Raw genomic sequence first — 16222 nt, 5'->3', positions numbered from 1 at the left:
TGGCAGGTATATCAGTTTCAAAAATCTGTGTATTTAGCATTTTGCTTGGAGTTTTGCTTTTTATGCCCTGCACTTATTCTTTCCCCCTGCTTACCCTGATCTAACGTAGCTCCCCCTCCCCAGACACCTACGTACCTACTACCTTCCTTTCTGCCTGCACAGTACAGTCTCATATACTTCTTTGGTGTTGTTTATTAGTAGACGAAGCTCCATAGAAGTCTAGGAAATAATGGCTAGGAAATAAGATTTGTAGGTAAACAAACGCTCCGTTTGGAATCTTGGAAAGTAGGGGAGGGTGGGTCATATTGGGTTAGGGTAAAAAAGGGGGCTGGTAGGGTATTTTCATGGTAAATGTGCTCCTATACTTTAAAGAAGGGAGTGGTTGGAACCTCTAAAAACAACTTTACTGATATCTGTTCCTCTAGACCCATAAACATCAGTGCATTGCAGTATCGCAAGACACAATAATGCATCAAGAACCGTGTAATGCTTTACAGTTCATTTTTTTTGGAATGGTACTCTGGCCAATGAAAAGCTCCTGTATAACAGTCTAAACAAGTTCCAAATCCAGTGACTATGTGCAGCACAAGCATTATCCTAATTTATAGAGGTCGACATCAGACTATAAAGGAATTGGGGAGAGAAAGAAGAAGAGAAGGATCCGGCCAACAGACAGTTTTTGGTGCATGGATGGACACCACAAATAAGGGATGTTGCTTGTTTGTACCCATCTGGCATGCCACTTTTCTGTGTACAATGGCTCAGACTGCTGCTGGTTATAAATGACAGGTACACTTTAAGATGATCTTTTGAAGGATTCCTGCAATAAAGTGTTTATTGGCAGAAACCGCAGCATGAGTCCTCCAGAGCTCTCCAAAGAATGAAATCTAGCCCAGGGCCCTCGGCCTAGTTTGGCACATGACGTCTGTTCAGCTACAGCCATGCTGACAACTGCAGTAAATAAGCATATTAAACTCACGGCAGCTGCACGAATAATTAATGAAAAAAATGAATGACTGAGGTCACAGCCGCATAGTGTTTCCAATTGCAGAAGAGGGGGCTGGCGGGGACACATTTCTTACTTTGTTTGGAAAAAAATTTGCACTTTGCATTATTCCCAGAATCCTTGAGGTTAACACTGAAACACTTCGCCCACTCAGCAGCTGACACAGGGCACTGAGAACATACCGATGGGCTGCCATCATCTGCATTGGCCAAGTGGGATTCCACTGAGGAAATATCACTGTGTTTTGCAAAACTTCTAATTCCTTAGTCATCTGACATACATAAAATTCTGTGTCACTTTAACTATTATTGGGTCTCAATTATTAAATAGAAGTGGTGAAAATCAGAAGAGAATCATAATTAATTGGGCTAATTTAGGTGCCAATGTTGGATTGATGCCAAGACCACTGCCAGGAAAAACATAGCTTACCAAGTATACAGGAATTGCTGGAGTGGTTGTAGCTTCTGTCCACGTATGCCGCCAAATACGGTGACACCACCATCTTCACCAGTTCCTCCAGATTCAAGTAGCCTTCACTGGGGCCTCCTGGCTCATGGATACCCTGTTGGTAGAATAATTTCTTAATATGTAAATCTAACCACTTATACCTGCCCCACCTGTTACTAATAGTACTACAGCCCCTAATAAAGTATAAAAAGACTAACAGTGCATGAAGAATGTAAGATTCTATCCATATGGGCACCTTACTTAGGAGAGACGAGGATCTTGGCCTAGTTTTCTACATTTATGTACATTTACAGACTGTCCATAGGGTTACATTGTGGCTACCATTTCCTTATGCCAGTAAACCTCTGCCTTGGGGAGTTTTACCAAGTAGCTCCTCCCCACGGCAGCCCCCCAAAAATGAATGGGGCGGCAGTGAGCGATATCAGAGGCGCTGATGGTCATGGCACCACCTGACCTTTGATTTGTTGGTTGCAAGGGTTCGGAAAACATAAATAACTCTATACAAAGCCATAGCAAGAATAATCCCTGCACCATCCAAAACCTCATTGTCTGATTTCCTATACCCACTGACTAACTGACCAATTACAAGGCTTCTATTGTGCTGCAGCTACTCTTTGGAGGTCTGTTCTTTGGGTCATGAGACACTTATGGACTTTCAAACAGTCACATGCATGTTATTTTCAATAATACCCACCATGTACATATGATTGAAAAAGTCACATTTGCTGACGTTCATGGTTATCTTTTAAAGCACTTTTATAGATATATGAGATGTTACATGAATGTTTTAATTACATATACATATGAATGGGTTCAGTTTATATATTTAATTTTTTCTGTTAAGTGTTAGGTTTCATTTAGTTTTTTATAGTATAATAAAGTGCATTGCACTAAAGCAGCCCATTGAAAATGAATGGCTTGCCAACAAACTCTATTGTGCCAAAATAAAGCCCAATACCTTTTTTCCAAGGCAATGCAATACAGTGAGTTACCATATGTTTTGTCATATACTGGGGTGACTGGGGTGGATTTATTATAAATGGCATTTGCAGTGTGGCAGTGTATGTTTCATATATTACGGCAAAGTGGTTTCTATAAGTCTATTCCATAACTCCAGGATATGGATTCTTATTTTTTAAAAACTGACAATTATGTTCAGCTGGTATGATATGATTTACACTTCACAGTCAGGGCCCTCAGACCCGCAATGCCAAACCGCGCAGCTGACAGCTCCCAGGCACACAGCAAACTGTGGCTAGGAGAGGTAAACTGGATCACAGGCAGCAACCAGTCCGCATGGGACTGCAGCCATGGGGCAGATTTTCAGGCAACAAATAACTTTTTGGAATGGCTTTGCAATATGCCGCAGGCCCAAATATTTGCTGTAGCATGCTTAAAAAAATTATCTCAAACCCTCCCTCAAACTGGAATGGGAATGAGAGTGGTTGAGATCATGTGGCTCACTGCAAGTCCAAAATGGCCCTCGGGTGGCTAGGAATGAGGATCCTTATCCTTGGGTAAAATCTTTGTGCTTTGTGCCATATAAATAATCTGCAGTGCTATATGTACAAAGGGTCCGCCATATTTGTGCTTTACTTTTTTTTGCCCAGAGATGAAATTTAATTAACTGCAATGGAGATAAAGAAGATCTCTTGTCTTGTTAGACAGCACAGGTTTGTGGGTAAATCTTGGTGCTGGATTCATAGAAATTCAATTCCTCCCATAAATGTATTTTATCAGTCTATTTTAGCTGTTTGCCTGGAGTTCAACTGTATTGTCCAGATTTCCGTTACTTTGCTGGTACGAAGAGATTCAAATGTCCTTTCTTTCAGTTTTTACAGCTAAAAAATTTTTTTGATCTAATTAATTAAACCTTAGTTCATGACCCAAAAAAATGATTTAGTGGAAACATGGCATGATTTTGCAATACTAATAGTTTACCAATTCAAGTATTAAAATAGACCATAGAAAGTCCAGGTCACCGGGTCATGTGTGCCAAACCTATCACACATTTCACTACACCTTCTGCCTATTATTTGAATCTGGCCTTAAAGGAAACATCATTTAAATTGTATCTCAAGCCAAAACTTTTCTTTTTTAGTTTTGGATAGAGAAGGGAAAGGCTGCAACCCCTGTCAGATTTCAATTCTGTCAAGTTCCATTTGCAGATTGCCCTTAACTCATTTTTGAGATGAAATTTCCCAGAAACTGAAAATAAAGAAAATTTAAGTGAACTCCCAGACAATGAAAATGCAATTGCAACTTAAACATTTTTAGTATGTATAAACTTTTTTACTCAGAGTTACTAAGCCCTGGAATGGAGGACAGAACCTGTTGTCAATATTCTAATATTTCCCATCACCCTCCATCTCTCCTACCTGAAGGACCAGCAGCATCTGCAGGATAGGCGGTGGCATCTGGGACTGCATCAAGGGTAGTGTTCTGTCCAGGTTCACCTTTAATAAGACCAAATCCCTGAAGCCAAGCAGGGCAATCTGACGGATAGTGAGTTCCTGGCCCTGGAAGGCAATGGCATACATATCAGGCCTATTGTGAAGAACAACAAGGGATCACAAATGGGATCACACTGGGGTGATGTCCAAAATACAGGAACCAAACAGTTTGTTGCAGTTAAATTTAAAGGAAAGTTGTACTGATATAAATAGGGTGGTTGGAAATCTGTTAAAATCTTAAAATTTCCACTTGCCTGGCTGCTCCCACCTTTGATATTTAGTGATCAGGAATGAGCATATAGATTAGAAACTCGAAGTGATCAATATACTTGTTTTCAGAAATTACAAAAAATATTTAATCAGCATGACATCCAGACAACTAGTAGAAGAAGAGTTTCACTAAGGCAACTCATATATTAAATTAGCATGGACTTTCTTTATAAACCAACCAGTAAGTGAAATAATTTAAATAAATGCAATGTAGTCCAATGTTCCAGACACTGGTATACACACAGGATGGCATAACAGGTGGTACTGAGTGTCACACTTACCTCTTCCTCACTAAAGAGGCCCCTGCCTGCCTTAATCTCGGCCTTCCTTGACAATTCTTCTGCCCAGTGATTTGGTACCCTGTATCTTCCTGCCCACCCTGGTGTGCCCAAGGGCCGCAACCTGGCAGTAACCAGCAGTGCAACATCCTCACCACTAGAGGCTCTGGAGAAGACATGGTTGCCACTTAGACTCTGCGCCTTGGCCCTTCTCAGGGCTAACACCACATTTGTGCAAGCTGTAGTGCTCTCTAGTGGCCCTGTGTCTCCAAGCGTGACACTGGGCACATACACAATATTATATAACTTGGTAACTATGCAGTAGACTTGGCAATATCCTTTACAAGGCATCTGAAATTTCAGGACCTAAATATGGCTTCCTTTTATACAACAACTCCTGAAAAGGCAACAGTTGTACAAAGGCAAAATGGTATAGAGATACGGCCGAGACTTCTAAAGAAAAACCTGCAGCTGGCATGGAACGCACATAAATTGGCAATGTAGACTGCACATGATCCAACAGATGACAAATGTTTTGGATTTCAGAAACCCTTAATGTCAAAGAATTCTCCCATCATTGTCACGTTTCTTCACTCTCATTGAAGAACAACATCTAACCAGGGTTGTGGCACAGTACATGACTGTTTTTACTTTTTCAAACTCTTCCAATAATGACCATTTGCCAATGCCAATAAAATACCAAATGGTCCCCATAACGCACACTCTTGTCTCTTCAAAAGGTGAACAGTGGTGCTGCTCCATGGGCAAAGTCCTATCAGTACTGAGTTATATGTGTGCTAAAAACCAGCATTACCAGTCCAATAAATAAGCCGTTTCTGTTTATAGCTAACCCACAGGTCCGGTTCTGCCCTTCCAAGTGCCTTCTGCACCATTTGATACCCTACGTGCTCTAAACAGCCATTTACATTGAAGATTTCACCCCTAAATACTACTGGCCCTCTGAGAGCAATGAATCCTCATTCAACACTGAAGCATTAGAAGGAGGTTGAAACACAATAATTGTATAGAAACACAGTAAAAATTGAATCTGTTGCACCGGATTTAGTGGATTCCACTGGAAAGGTCTCATTGGACTTTTTTCCTGGAGGTAATTACCAAATTTCAGTTTCTACGTGTTACTACGCATGGATATCGCTTAGGTTTCTATTATATATTTATCCAACCTCTACTCTATAAACATTTCTGGTCCCCTAGAGCTAACAGTGCCCATTACAGCTGCTAATCATTAATACATCAGAGAATAAATACAGCAATTTAGACAAACCACAAAAGGAAAATTTGTTGTATTGTTAATTCATAACTTCATTCTCCATACAGATAGACTTTAATGAGTGCAGCTTGTACCTGTTTTAGGTTAATGTGTGATTTAAACTGGCAAAAGTCGCATTAACCATAACTAGAATACTGTCTATTAAACTTGTCTCCATATACTGTTTTCTCTCCCAGTCTGGACGCTGTATTAGCTCGTCAAGGGTCTGATAATATATAAAAATTCAGCCAATTTTACTGCTTTCATTAAATATACTTATTGAGGTATCAATAAATACAAAGCTGCATTCATTGGTACCTATTGTATATGCCTAAAGTTCAACTTTAAAGCATACATGGCAAGAAGAATTTGGAAACTTTTGATGTTGGTGGATGTCACAAAGGTGAGGTACATATGGAGAAGGTACAGCATTTAAAGTTCTAAAAAGGGAAAGAAACTTGAAATAGGGACAATGTCACTTTACTGCCTAAAATGCCCAAATTTCTCAATTTAATTAGGGATGAGGTTCAAGTTTGACTTACTTTGGGTAAATCCTGCACTTTTGAGGTTCATCAGATGCCTCAAAATTTGGAGGATTTGACCAGAATCAATTTTAACCCATAAAGCACTGTATGGCCTTGGCAATATTAGAGCAGGGAATAGGAGCTGATGTCAATGACCAAAAATGTTCAGTGCATAGGATCTGTCATTATGTTATCATCATTTCATGCCAGCTCATCATGATTCCCTCTGGTGGATGTGACTGATGAAAGATTACTTCTAAAGACATAAATTATGGTTTTAGAAACGTTTTAGAAATCAGTAGGTAAAGTCTTTTAGGAAGTGTTTGTGTGGTTACTTAATTTTTTTTTTAACAGGGAATGGGTATAGGATACTAACGTGCAATCATACCTATTCTCTTGGGTAAGAGGCAGATTGCTGGTAGGGATGATCTCGCAGAGAATTCGGCCATTCTCGCTTACCGAATTTTAAATGAAAACGGCCGGTGTAAATTCGCTGATCGAGGTCGATTTAAAAAAAAACTTTTTTTTTTTTTTTTTTTAAGTGTGCGATGTGTGGCACTAGCGGTTAATTAATGGTATTAACGGCCAGTGAAGCATTAATTGAGAAAATCCCTGGCAGAGGTTAATTAACCTCTAGTGCCGCCGATCACACATCTTCTCAATGAATGCAGCAGAGCCCGCCGCATTCAGTGAGAATATCCCCAGCACTAGAGGTTAATTAACCTCTAGTGCTGGGGATCACACATCTTCACACCTCCATTCTGCTCTTCCTCCCCGAACATTCACATGACAAATGCACGGCCTGCAACTCACCAAACCCAACTGCTTGTGGCTACTACTCCGTGCACCGACTCCGTGCACCATCTGAGGGCCGGGGGAAATCCGTGAGGGGGTGGGGCATAGTGGGCTCTCTGCACGCCCCAGCCAGTCAGAAGCCGGAAGCGTCACTGGCAGCTAGGTAGGGAAGGGGGAGAAAAAAGAAACACAACGCACGTTGGCAGCTGCATTCATTGAGAAAAGTGTGCAATCCCCTACACTAGAGGTTAATAACCTCTAGAGCCCCAGGGATCGCAAACAGGAGCATTCCCCGAGAATCCGCCTGTTAAAATTTCCTGGATCTCCTGATGGTTTTGCAAAATCGGTTCGACGAAATTGCACAAAACGATCTGAAATTCGAGGAAATTTTCACAGAAATGCCAGAGGCCTTTTTTTTGTTTCCCACAACTCTCATATCTTTTTGAAGGACAGAATGTGAGGTAAATTCCCACATTACAAAATTAAGGATCAGGCAGGTCATTATTGCAGAAAGGAACAGACAATGTCCTTCTGCTATACCCCTGTCTTACCTGCTTGATCGTGCCAGACAAATTTAAAAATGCTGAGCTGTGCATGTGCAGGGTCAGCTTTTGACGCCAGAGAAACCTGGAAATCCTGGCTTGCACGTGCCAGGGATTAATGAATTCCCACACACCGGAATTATGTCATCCCAGCATGGCAAATCAAGTTGGCGGAAGATCATCCCAGGAAGAAAGGAAGATGGAGTCACCGTGCAATGGAATGCAGATAGGTGAGTTGAGCAGCTTTAGTTTTGCTTTAACACTGGGACCTCCTAGGTTAGGGGACGCCTTTGAATTCCTGCTACTTAAAGGACATTGATTGTCAGTCTTGACCTCTAAGCTGCATCAAAGGACCCTTCCCCCACTGAACTGTGTTTTTTAGATTTTGTTTGCATTGGTCTCCCATGCCACTGCCTCCCAAATTCCTTTTTCATAGTAGTTTGCCTACTGATCCTAAAATATACTATGTCCTGTGGAGCTTGAATCTAAGTTTAGACCAGCGAACATCAAAGAACATTTGCCGGACCCTTCACAAACCCAAATAGCCTATAATAGAACATTATAAGTTCCCTGAGAGTGTTTTATATTATATATATTGATTTCACCTAAACAAATGTTTGAACAATACCTGGACAGGATAAAATATTGCTTGCAGTGTTGGCAAGATTTCCATGAAGAAGTGGTCCCATAATTCGGCTAAAATCATGACTCGATTTTCACCTAAAAAGAAGATTTGGTTTAGATTAAATATCCCCAAATATACAGAAATCTATCTATCTATCTGATTGTCAGTTGGCTTTTCTGTGCTTCAAGCAGGTTTTGAATTCCCATACAAGTCTAAAAGAACAGACAACCAGCTTGAAGATGGTCAACTGCAGGTCAGATGCAGGTCATGGAATGCTGAAGCCTATAAAGCAGAACAAAACCCGCACTATCCCTGGTATGTCGCAGGGCATAGCTATCTTCCTTCTTATTTTCCTTACAATCTATGGCCATGCCAGGATGACATAAATCCCGTGCATCTCCCGTTCAAGGGAACCGGGCAGCAATCAGGCAAGTGAGGACAGGTATTGCAGAAGGGACATTGCCTATCTCTTTCTGCAATATTCACCTACCTGAATCGCAAATTTGCTTTGGTTCCACCCAAACCTGATGTCATCAACACAAGACCAAAACTGTTCAACACCTAACCTTAATAATGCCGTCTATCATCCTAAATGTCAACCATTGAATGCATACAAATGGTATTGATAATGTTTACTAATGTTTTGTATCAGCTTTGCAGTAATCTCCTTCACAACAAACAACTTGTGATGTACTTTAAATGTCAACGTTGATCACAATGACCATTGTTTTGTATTGCCATGCATCTTGACACATCCACTGACATGCGTTTTGATGCCTTCCCTTTGAAATACACGTAAGTGGTAATCCAGACTAATTTTAACAGCTACAATGGTATGACACATAAACACAAAAACATTGTAAAATGATTAAGAACCAATAAATTAGTTACAATGTACTACAAGTAGGAATAGAGGGAAAATGATTGTGGAAAGTTGGCTTTGGTAGTTGGGTTTTGGATATTTGTGGAGTAGATATGCCAGATCAGGGGACAATAAATAGTGAATTGAGGTTATATGGCTTTATAAATAGTTTACCTGAGGCAGAGTTTGAAGACATATAGGGCTTTATTTGCCTGGAGGAAAAATGTTCCAGGGAGAAGGAGAAACATGAAAGAAGTTCTGGGGTATGAGAGACAAATGATGACGAGGAAGTGAGAAGAAAACCTATGAACTACGTTTCAGTGCAAAGTCTGGAGACTGAAGAAGAAGTATATAAAGGTGACGTCTGAAGCCTAATAAGAATAAATAGAACGTGTTCTGGTATGTATTTTCATTTTCCATATGACACAAAGCTTTTGTTACATCTCACCTTCATATAGCTTGACTTTTTCTTCCATGAAGGCCAGACCTTTTGACAATAGTTGATTCTGGGGAAACAATGGACAGTTTCAGAAAATGATCGATATATACAGCTCATTTAATGACTAAAGCTGAGTCTCCACGTGATTCAAAAAGGAACGCTTGGCAGCCATTTATAATACCTGACAACTATAATAAGTGCTGCCAACTAGCAAGGATAACCACATGTATTGAGCACGAGGTCTAAGTATGGACTTTTACTTTAGTCATGCTTAGTGCTACTTTATTGCATTGGCTTCCACTATTTCCCTGCCAGGAAAGTGTTTTTCCCTCAGTGGACTTCTAGGTAGGCATGGGCACTAAATGTTCTGTGTCTGCAACTACTGCCCATGGAAACACAGCTTTACCTATATTTATAACACCTATTAACATGTTGTATTAACACAGCATTTTGGGTGCCATTAACAACAAATGGAAACTCAGCACGCCAATGCATGTGTTGGATCAGCTCATGCGTCTCAGCATTGAAACACGTGTTAAAGCAACATAATAATTTGAACAAGCCCTGACAGTTGGCTAAAAATCAAATTTTGCTCATTTTTTTTTCTAAATATCCACATGGCAATTTTGCCCATTCTCCTGATTCCGTTATCTCCATTGGTAGCAAAAGAAGAGATTTTGTCAAAGCCTTTAATATCCAATATAACTCTGTGAAAACAGGACTTTTTTATATTGAGAATTTTTAAACACAAATGTACCGTAACTTCTGTTATAAAGAGAAAAAAAGAAACGATTCTAAAAAAACAGAAAGGCAAACCGCTGACCGAGCATCATTATTTACAGCGTGCCGTACAAGTTCTGAAATGCACAAGAGACAGAATGCAGCCTTGGAACAGACGAGAACAGTAAAAACAAAACCCAGATGCAGAAAGCGGTGACCACAAATGAGAGACCAGTTAACGCTATCTGATTCATAAGCCGGGGGATCAAGGCTGCAGTTCGTCCTATGAAATTACAAGGTGAAAACCCAGCAGGTCTCTACTTGGGGTTGTAGTTTTTCGGTAGTTGGTAAATTGCTTACCTGGAAATAATCTGTGATAAATGAGCCCATCTCGCTTTTCAGCAACTGTCTGCAAAAAGAGTTAAAAACGAGTGTGTGAATACATGTCTGCAATGGTTCATAAAAAGTTACTGAAAAGTGCCAAGTGGTAAACCCAGCTAAAAGGGGCTGGAGAGAACACTGCTCTCTATGTAGCATTCAATGTCCTTACATATAGCACATTATGGGTCTGATTTATTAAAGCTCTCCAAGACTGGAGAAGATAGGTTATCACCCGGGTTCACCCATGATAGTCTGTATTCCCAAGTCTTGGAGAGCTTTAATGAATCAGACCTGTTATGAAGCACAATGACCCGTACGGCACCGCACAACGAGGCCTTTTTAAGACTAAACCCATAGTGAACCGAACCTGGGTGAGTTTCTCATCATTCATAGTGAGTCACATTCACCTGGACCTGTTCTATAATGTTCAATAGAGATAAGCAATACAATTATACTAATTTATCCTTCCATTGACTCCAATTCATGTTTTCATAGTGGCTCTCTTTAGAACTGGTGCTGCATCCTGGAGAGGGGTGAAAAGCATTCAAAACGACCGAACAAGTCCAGTGTAAAGCAGACCTGTCACTAAGACACAATTTAAGCTGCTATTGCTGAACTCATTTTATGGAATTTTATTAGGAATGCTGATCTTTTGGTTTACCTGGTTTTGGTGGCACAATGCTTGTTTCAAATGTGCCACCAAAACGAGTTAAACCAAAACTGTGTGGCAATTAGCTGAACACTTGAGCTATATACTTATTCTGGGTCAGTGGCTCAGAAAGTATTAAATGCTAAGGATCAGAATACCACGCAGGTAAGATGTGTATTATAGGAATAGTTTATAACTCCACTTTTAGGGTTCTGTTTATAAAGCAGGGAATCTGACATTCCCTAAACACTGCCTGGTGGGAATCAAATACTGCCATTGAAACACATAGACCTGCAAGATTCCCACATAAAAATGTTGGAAAGAATATCTGATTCCCTGTTTTATAAATAGAGTCCTAAATGTGACTACTGCATATCAGCTGCATAAATAATTTTTTTCAGCCAAGTAGTGCTTGTACCTTTAGGAGTGCTTTTGGCACTTTCAAGGGGTACAATGACCTAATAAAGTAAATTCAGAACAACAGCAACAAGTTTGACTAACTAATGATTTATCCAAAGGAATTAATTTGAAACCATCAGCTTGTTGTTAAATTATTTAGAAACACATCATGCTAATAAAAATATGTTCAAACCTGACCACATTCCACTTTGTCTTTTTTTTTTACTTTTCAGAGAGTGCAGAGAGTTAAAGCTTTCATTTGCCAATGTGTGCCAATATGGCAAATGTGGATGAGTGAGCTGTATGGAACGGGAACAGTTTTCATAAGGGATTCCGGCCCATGTACACAACTGTGTTGCATTCATCAGCACATTTTTGAGGGCTGGAGGCAGACTATTCTTTTGATTGGGCTCTCAGTGTTCCATGGCTATGTTTTGTGCAGCACTGCATCCAAAATTCACATCTATGATTATGGTGCCAATGTGGTATAACAACGTCATTCAGTGAGCCCGAGGGAGGGTGGGGGTGGATCCTTGACACCCCCAACTCATAGGAGCTGGTCTGAAGAATGCTGGGTGTCATTACCCAGGAAGTCTGACGGTAACATCCTTGGACAGGTAAGGTAAGAGCAGGTAGGACAGGTGGAGGTAAGTCAGGTAAGACAGAGTTACATAATTACTATAACAAAGTCTAGCTTATAATATTTGAAAATTTTTAATAAAATAGAGTTGGACTGAATGAGAAATATTCCAATCTATTAAAATATCACCAGCATGTGTTGCTGATTTTTAAAAAAGAATTCCCTATCTGACGAGTTTGCTCTAAGTCCCAGTGACGGGAACATTACGCTTAAGGCACTTCCTTCACGTTCTTTCTACTGATGGAAATCATTCTTGGCCATGTGGCATAAAGTGATGGAACTAATTCTGAAGTTTTACCATTTGCATAACTTCAACCACTGTGCAGGGTAAAGGTACAGGTTCGCTCAAAGGGAAGTAATTGATTATTGATTATAAATTTATCACATCAATCCCCATATATGAAGCTCTATTCAGGCGGCCCTTACAGTGGACCTACCATTGGATATTTTAGCTTAATAATATGTAAATGTGACATTTTTGGATATTTATGACTCACAGGGATCACAGTACTCCCCTGACAATACCTTCATTTGATTTTCCCACCAGAACGATGAAGCTGGTGTTATTCAAGCATACAGGATCAGCAAAGTTATAATGCTGCATTAAAATGTAATCTTATTTAGAGCACATGTCAGTAATACCAAATTGCTTTATAATTTTGATTTTTGCCATTAATGAAGAATGTGACAGCCTAGGCGAGGACTACAAGGTCCTGACTTCCCTAGCTTGTCTGTCTCTTGTGTGTATAAAGAAAGAGCTCTTGGTAGATGTAGTTTGGGGAGCCATGGATACATCAGTAGGAACTGATGCCACTTCAAACAATTGCCAGAAGAAAACTAGACATGTGTGTGAAAGATGTGTCTGGGGTGTGCCCACTGTCTACTTCTTCTATCACTTCAGGTTTACAGGGAATGCACCCTGTGCTTTAATAACCCGGTTTGTTCCCGGACCTTTTGTGCTCCAATGACTCCAAGGCTCCAGGGACCATTTGTGCTTCAATGACCTCATACTGCAGTGACCATTTATGCTCCAATGATCCCATAATGCAGGGTCTCTTTGTGCTTCATGGACCCAGTATTCCAGTGGCCCTTTTTTCTCCAGTTATCCCATACTGCAGCGACCTTTTGTGCCTCAACTACCCTGTACTCCAGTGACCCTTTGTGCTCCAACGCCCCAATGATCCAGTGATCCTTTGTGCTCTAAAGAACCTATACTGCAGTGACCCTCTGTGCCCCAAATGCCCTGTACTCCAGTAACCTTTTGTGCTCTAATGACCCCAAAAATCCAGCAACCCTTCGTGCTCCAATAACCCCAAACTGCAGTGACCTTTTGTGCTCCAATGATCCTATACTTTAAGAACTTTACGTGTTACAGCAAATGACCCTGTACTCCAGTGACCCTTTGTGCTCCAATGAGCCTGTATTTTAGTGACCCTTTGTGTTCCAGTTGCTCTATGCACGCATTCAGTGTCCTCACATTTTTTAATGACTCTTTGTGCTCTAATGGTTCTGTGCAACTAAACATTTAATTTATGCCACAATTTTTCAAAAGCTTTCATGAAAATATAAAATTAACCTTGCTCATCCCAAGTAATAATGTTACAGAGAATGACAAAAAGTTGTTTCTCACTGCAAGCAAATACACAATAAATAAGACAATAATGCTGGGACATGTTCTAGTAAGAAGGAGGAAAGTTTGGGGGTAAATTTGAGTCATGCCTGGACCTTTAATTTAATCACTGATACACCAGTTTCTGTATAAACATCCCCTGTAACTTTCCATTGAGCTCATCCCCCGTTGCATTCTGATTTTTGGTCAGTCATGTGACCGGGGAGTGGCATTTATGGGCCCCAGAATGAGCAATAGCAGGAAAGTGAGAGTCACATATGTGTGAGAACGAAGCCTGATGTTTAAGTGTGAACCAACAGCTGCATTCCCCAGTCTGACCTAAGTCACAGCTGCACTCCACCATGGCGTACCTGACATTCTCGTTCAAGGTGTAGAGTTCGTTGGCTTGCAGGCCCCCTCCTTTGAAGACATTGATGATGGCGTTCTGCACACTGAGAAAGGAAACCACTAGTAATTTAGTATGTCACATCTGTCCCTAAACACAGCAATACTGTATTATGCAAGAATAATTTCACCTCACTGTAACATATGTGGTCAATTTAAAGGAAACTGTAATTGAAGAAAAAATAAAAAGACGGACATTGTAGAACTAATTTTAAAAAAGCTAGTTGTCCGGCTGTTATGTCATGCTGATCATCTTGTTCGAAGCTACAGATCAGATACAAAAATGTAGAGAAAGCCAACTGAAGGTTAAAATATTAGGCAATTGGCATTCTCAGAAAACCTGGAACAAGCATGCAGATTAAAACGTAATAAAGGTATGGATCAGCATGACAGCCAGGTCACTGGCATTTTCAAAAAGGAGAAAACAGCAATGTCAATCTCTATAGATGTCTAGCAGAGATTTCCTAAGGATGCTTGAGTATATTAGTAATGATTTACAGCATCTTCATGCAACATACCCACTGATACACTGCAATGCACTGTACACTAGCAGCCATTGCACTATTGTGCACACATTGCATGCATGGCTTGCATTGTGTAGTATGTTGCATTAAAAAATAGGTGCATGACTGGCTTTTTAAGCATTACTGGCACATTTAAAATGAATGGGTTGCCATAACACGGTGTGCTTTAACAGCTGCATTATTACAACCTGAAGAGGGGCTTCAATGTCTCAGTTCTCTTCCAACCATCGGCAAAAAGTTCCTTTTTCTCCAGCCAGGTTGGCAAACCTTTCAATGACATCAGTTGGAGAAACATTGAGGAAGGAAGACCAAGCCACAGAATGGAACGGGAAGAAGAATTTAGAAACCGTGTGAAGGAATCTTAACTTGGAAAAAACATTGTCACTGAGGTCTGGGGTAGGGAAACTCTGTAGGGAAGTTGTGTTTTTTATTTTTTTTTCTCTTTTTTTGTTCTATAATCTCATAAGGATATATATAGTATAGTAAGCGCGCTATGTGGCATATCAAAATGAGCTACCTGGAGAGAACCCGGGAAGCCAAACTGCTGTATCAAATAAGCTTTTTGTTATATTCCTTCCTCACTGTGGGACAAAATGCTTTAATCATGCTGATAACTGCTTGGCTCATCTCTATTTATCATTTTTTAGATGAAATATACATGTCTAAAATACTGTACCTGTTCCACAGGAGGCTGGAGTTGAGGTGGAGCACCTGACGGCTTGCATAGAACCTTGGCAAGTCGCTGAGTGCCGGGGAGCTCATGAAACGAGGCCTGGGACGGCGAAATGAGCCCATCTTGTTGAACTGCACCGCAAAATACGGCAGAAGGGTCTGACTCCCGGTCATGCGGGCAACAGGGTGAAAACACGGGTGTAGCTTGTCCTGCCAAAGGTGGCGTAATATGGCAGCAGGGAGAAGGACAATCCAAAATATCTGGAAGGGGGGAAAAAAGTATTAGAATTTGCCATAGTTATCCACATTATGATATATTTTTCAGGATAATTTTCAAACAATGAAATTCAGTATTATATCATTGTGATTTGCTTTATTACCAACCATTACCGAAGTTTATTACGGAGTGTTAATTTATGAGAACGCTGGACCTGAATAATCCACGCTCTACAAGACTGGAGAAGATGGACTATCATAGGTGAACCTTAGTGATCCAGCAAACTTGGAATGGATTCCTTAAAATTATTTGCTATTATTTGGCAACTGTTTTCAATCCTAGAGCAGATCCATCCCGAATTGCTGGATGACCCAGATCCTTCCATGATAGTCAATCTTCTCCAGTCTTGGAGAGCTTTAATATAACAGACCCACTGTGTATCTAAACCCAAGAATAAAATATAGCACGTTACCG

At 40.4% G+C, this 16222-nt stretch overlaps 1 protein-coding gene across 3 annotated transcripts in view; it reads right to left on the bottom strand.

Moving 5' to 3' along the window:
- The window catches only part of PRR5L (proline rich 5 like), a 42468-nt gene that overhangs the window by 5713 nt on the left and 20533 nt on the right, over positions 1-16222 (bottom strand). For 2 of the 3 annotated variants that reach the window (XM_072422138.1, XM_072422137.1), the window contains 7 exons: positions 15536-15792; positions 14302-14382; positions 10613-10661; positions 9542-9599; positions 8235-8326; positions 3853-3993; positions 1436-1568 (listed from right to left, as the gene is read on the bottom strand). In XM_072422138.1, the coding sequence (XP_072278239.1) occupies positions 1436-1568; positions 3853-3993; positions 8235-8326; positions 9542-9599; positions 10613-10661; positions 14302-14382; positions 15536-15705 (724 nt within the window). In that variant the 5' untranslated portion in view covers positions 15706-15792. Of the gene's footprint in view, positions 1-1435; positions 1569-3852; positions 3994-8234; positions 8327-9541; positions 9600-10612; positions 10662-14301; positions 14399-15535; positions 15793-16222 lie in introns of those variants that run through there. The other variant, XM_072422139.1, reaches the window with a different exon arrangement.

Source organism: Pyxicephalus adspersus, chromosome 9 (genome assembly GCF_032062135.1).
Source record: "Pyxicephalus adspersus chromosome 9, UCB_Pads_2.0, whole genome shotgun sequence".
Classification (NCBI taxonomy): Eukaryota; Metazoa; Chordata; class Amphibia; order Anura; family Pyxicephalidae; genus Pyxicephalus; species Pyxicephalus adspersus.
Note: the sequence above shows the minus strand (reverse complement) of the source record. Positions and strands in the feature narration are given on the sequence as shown.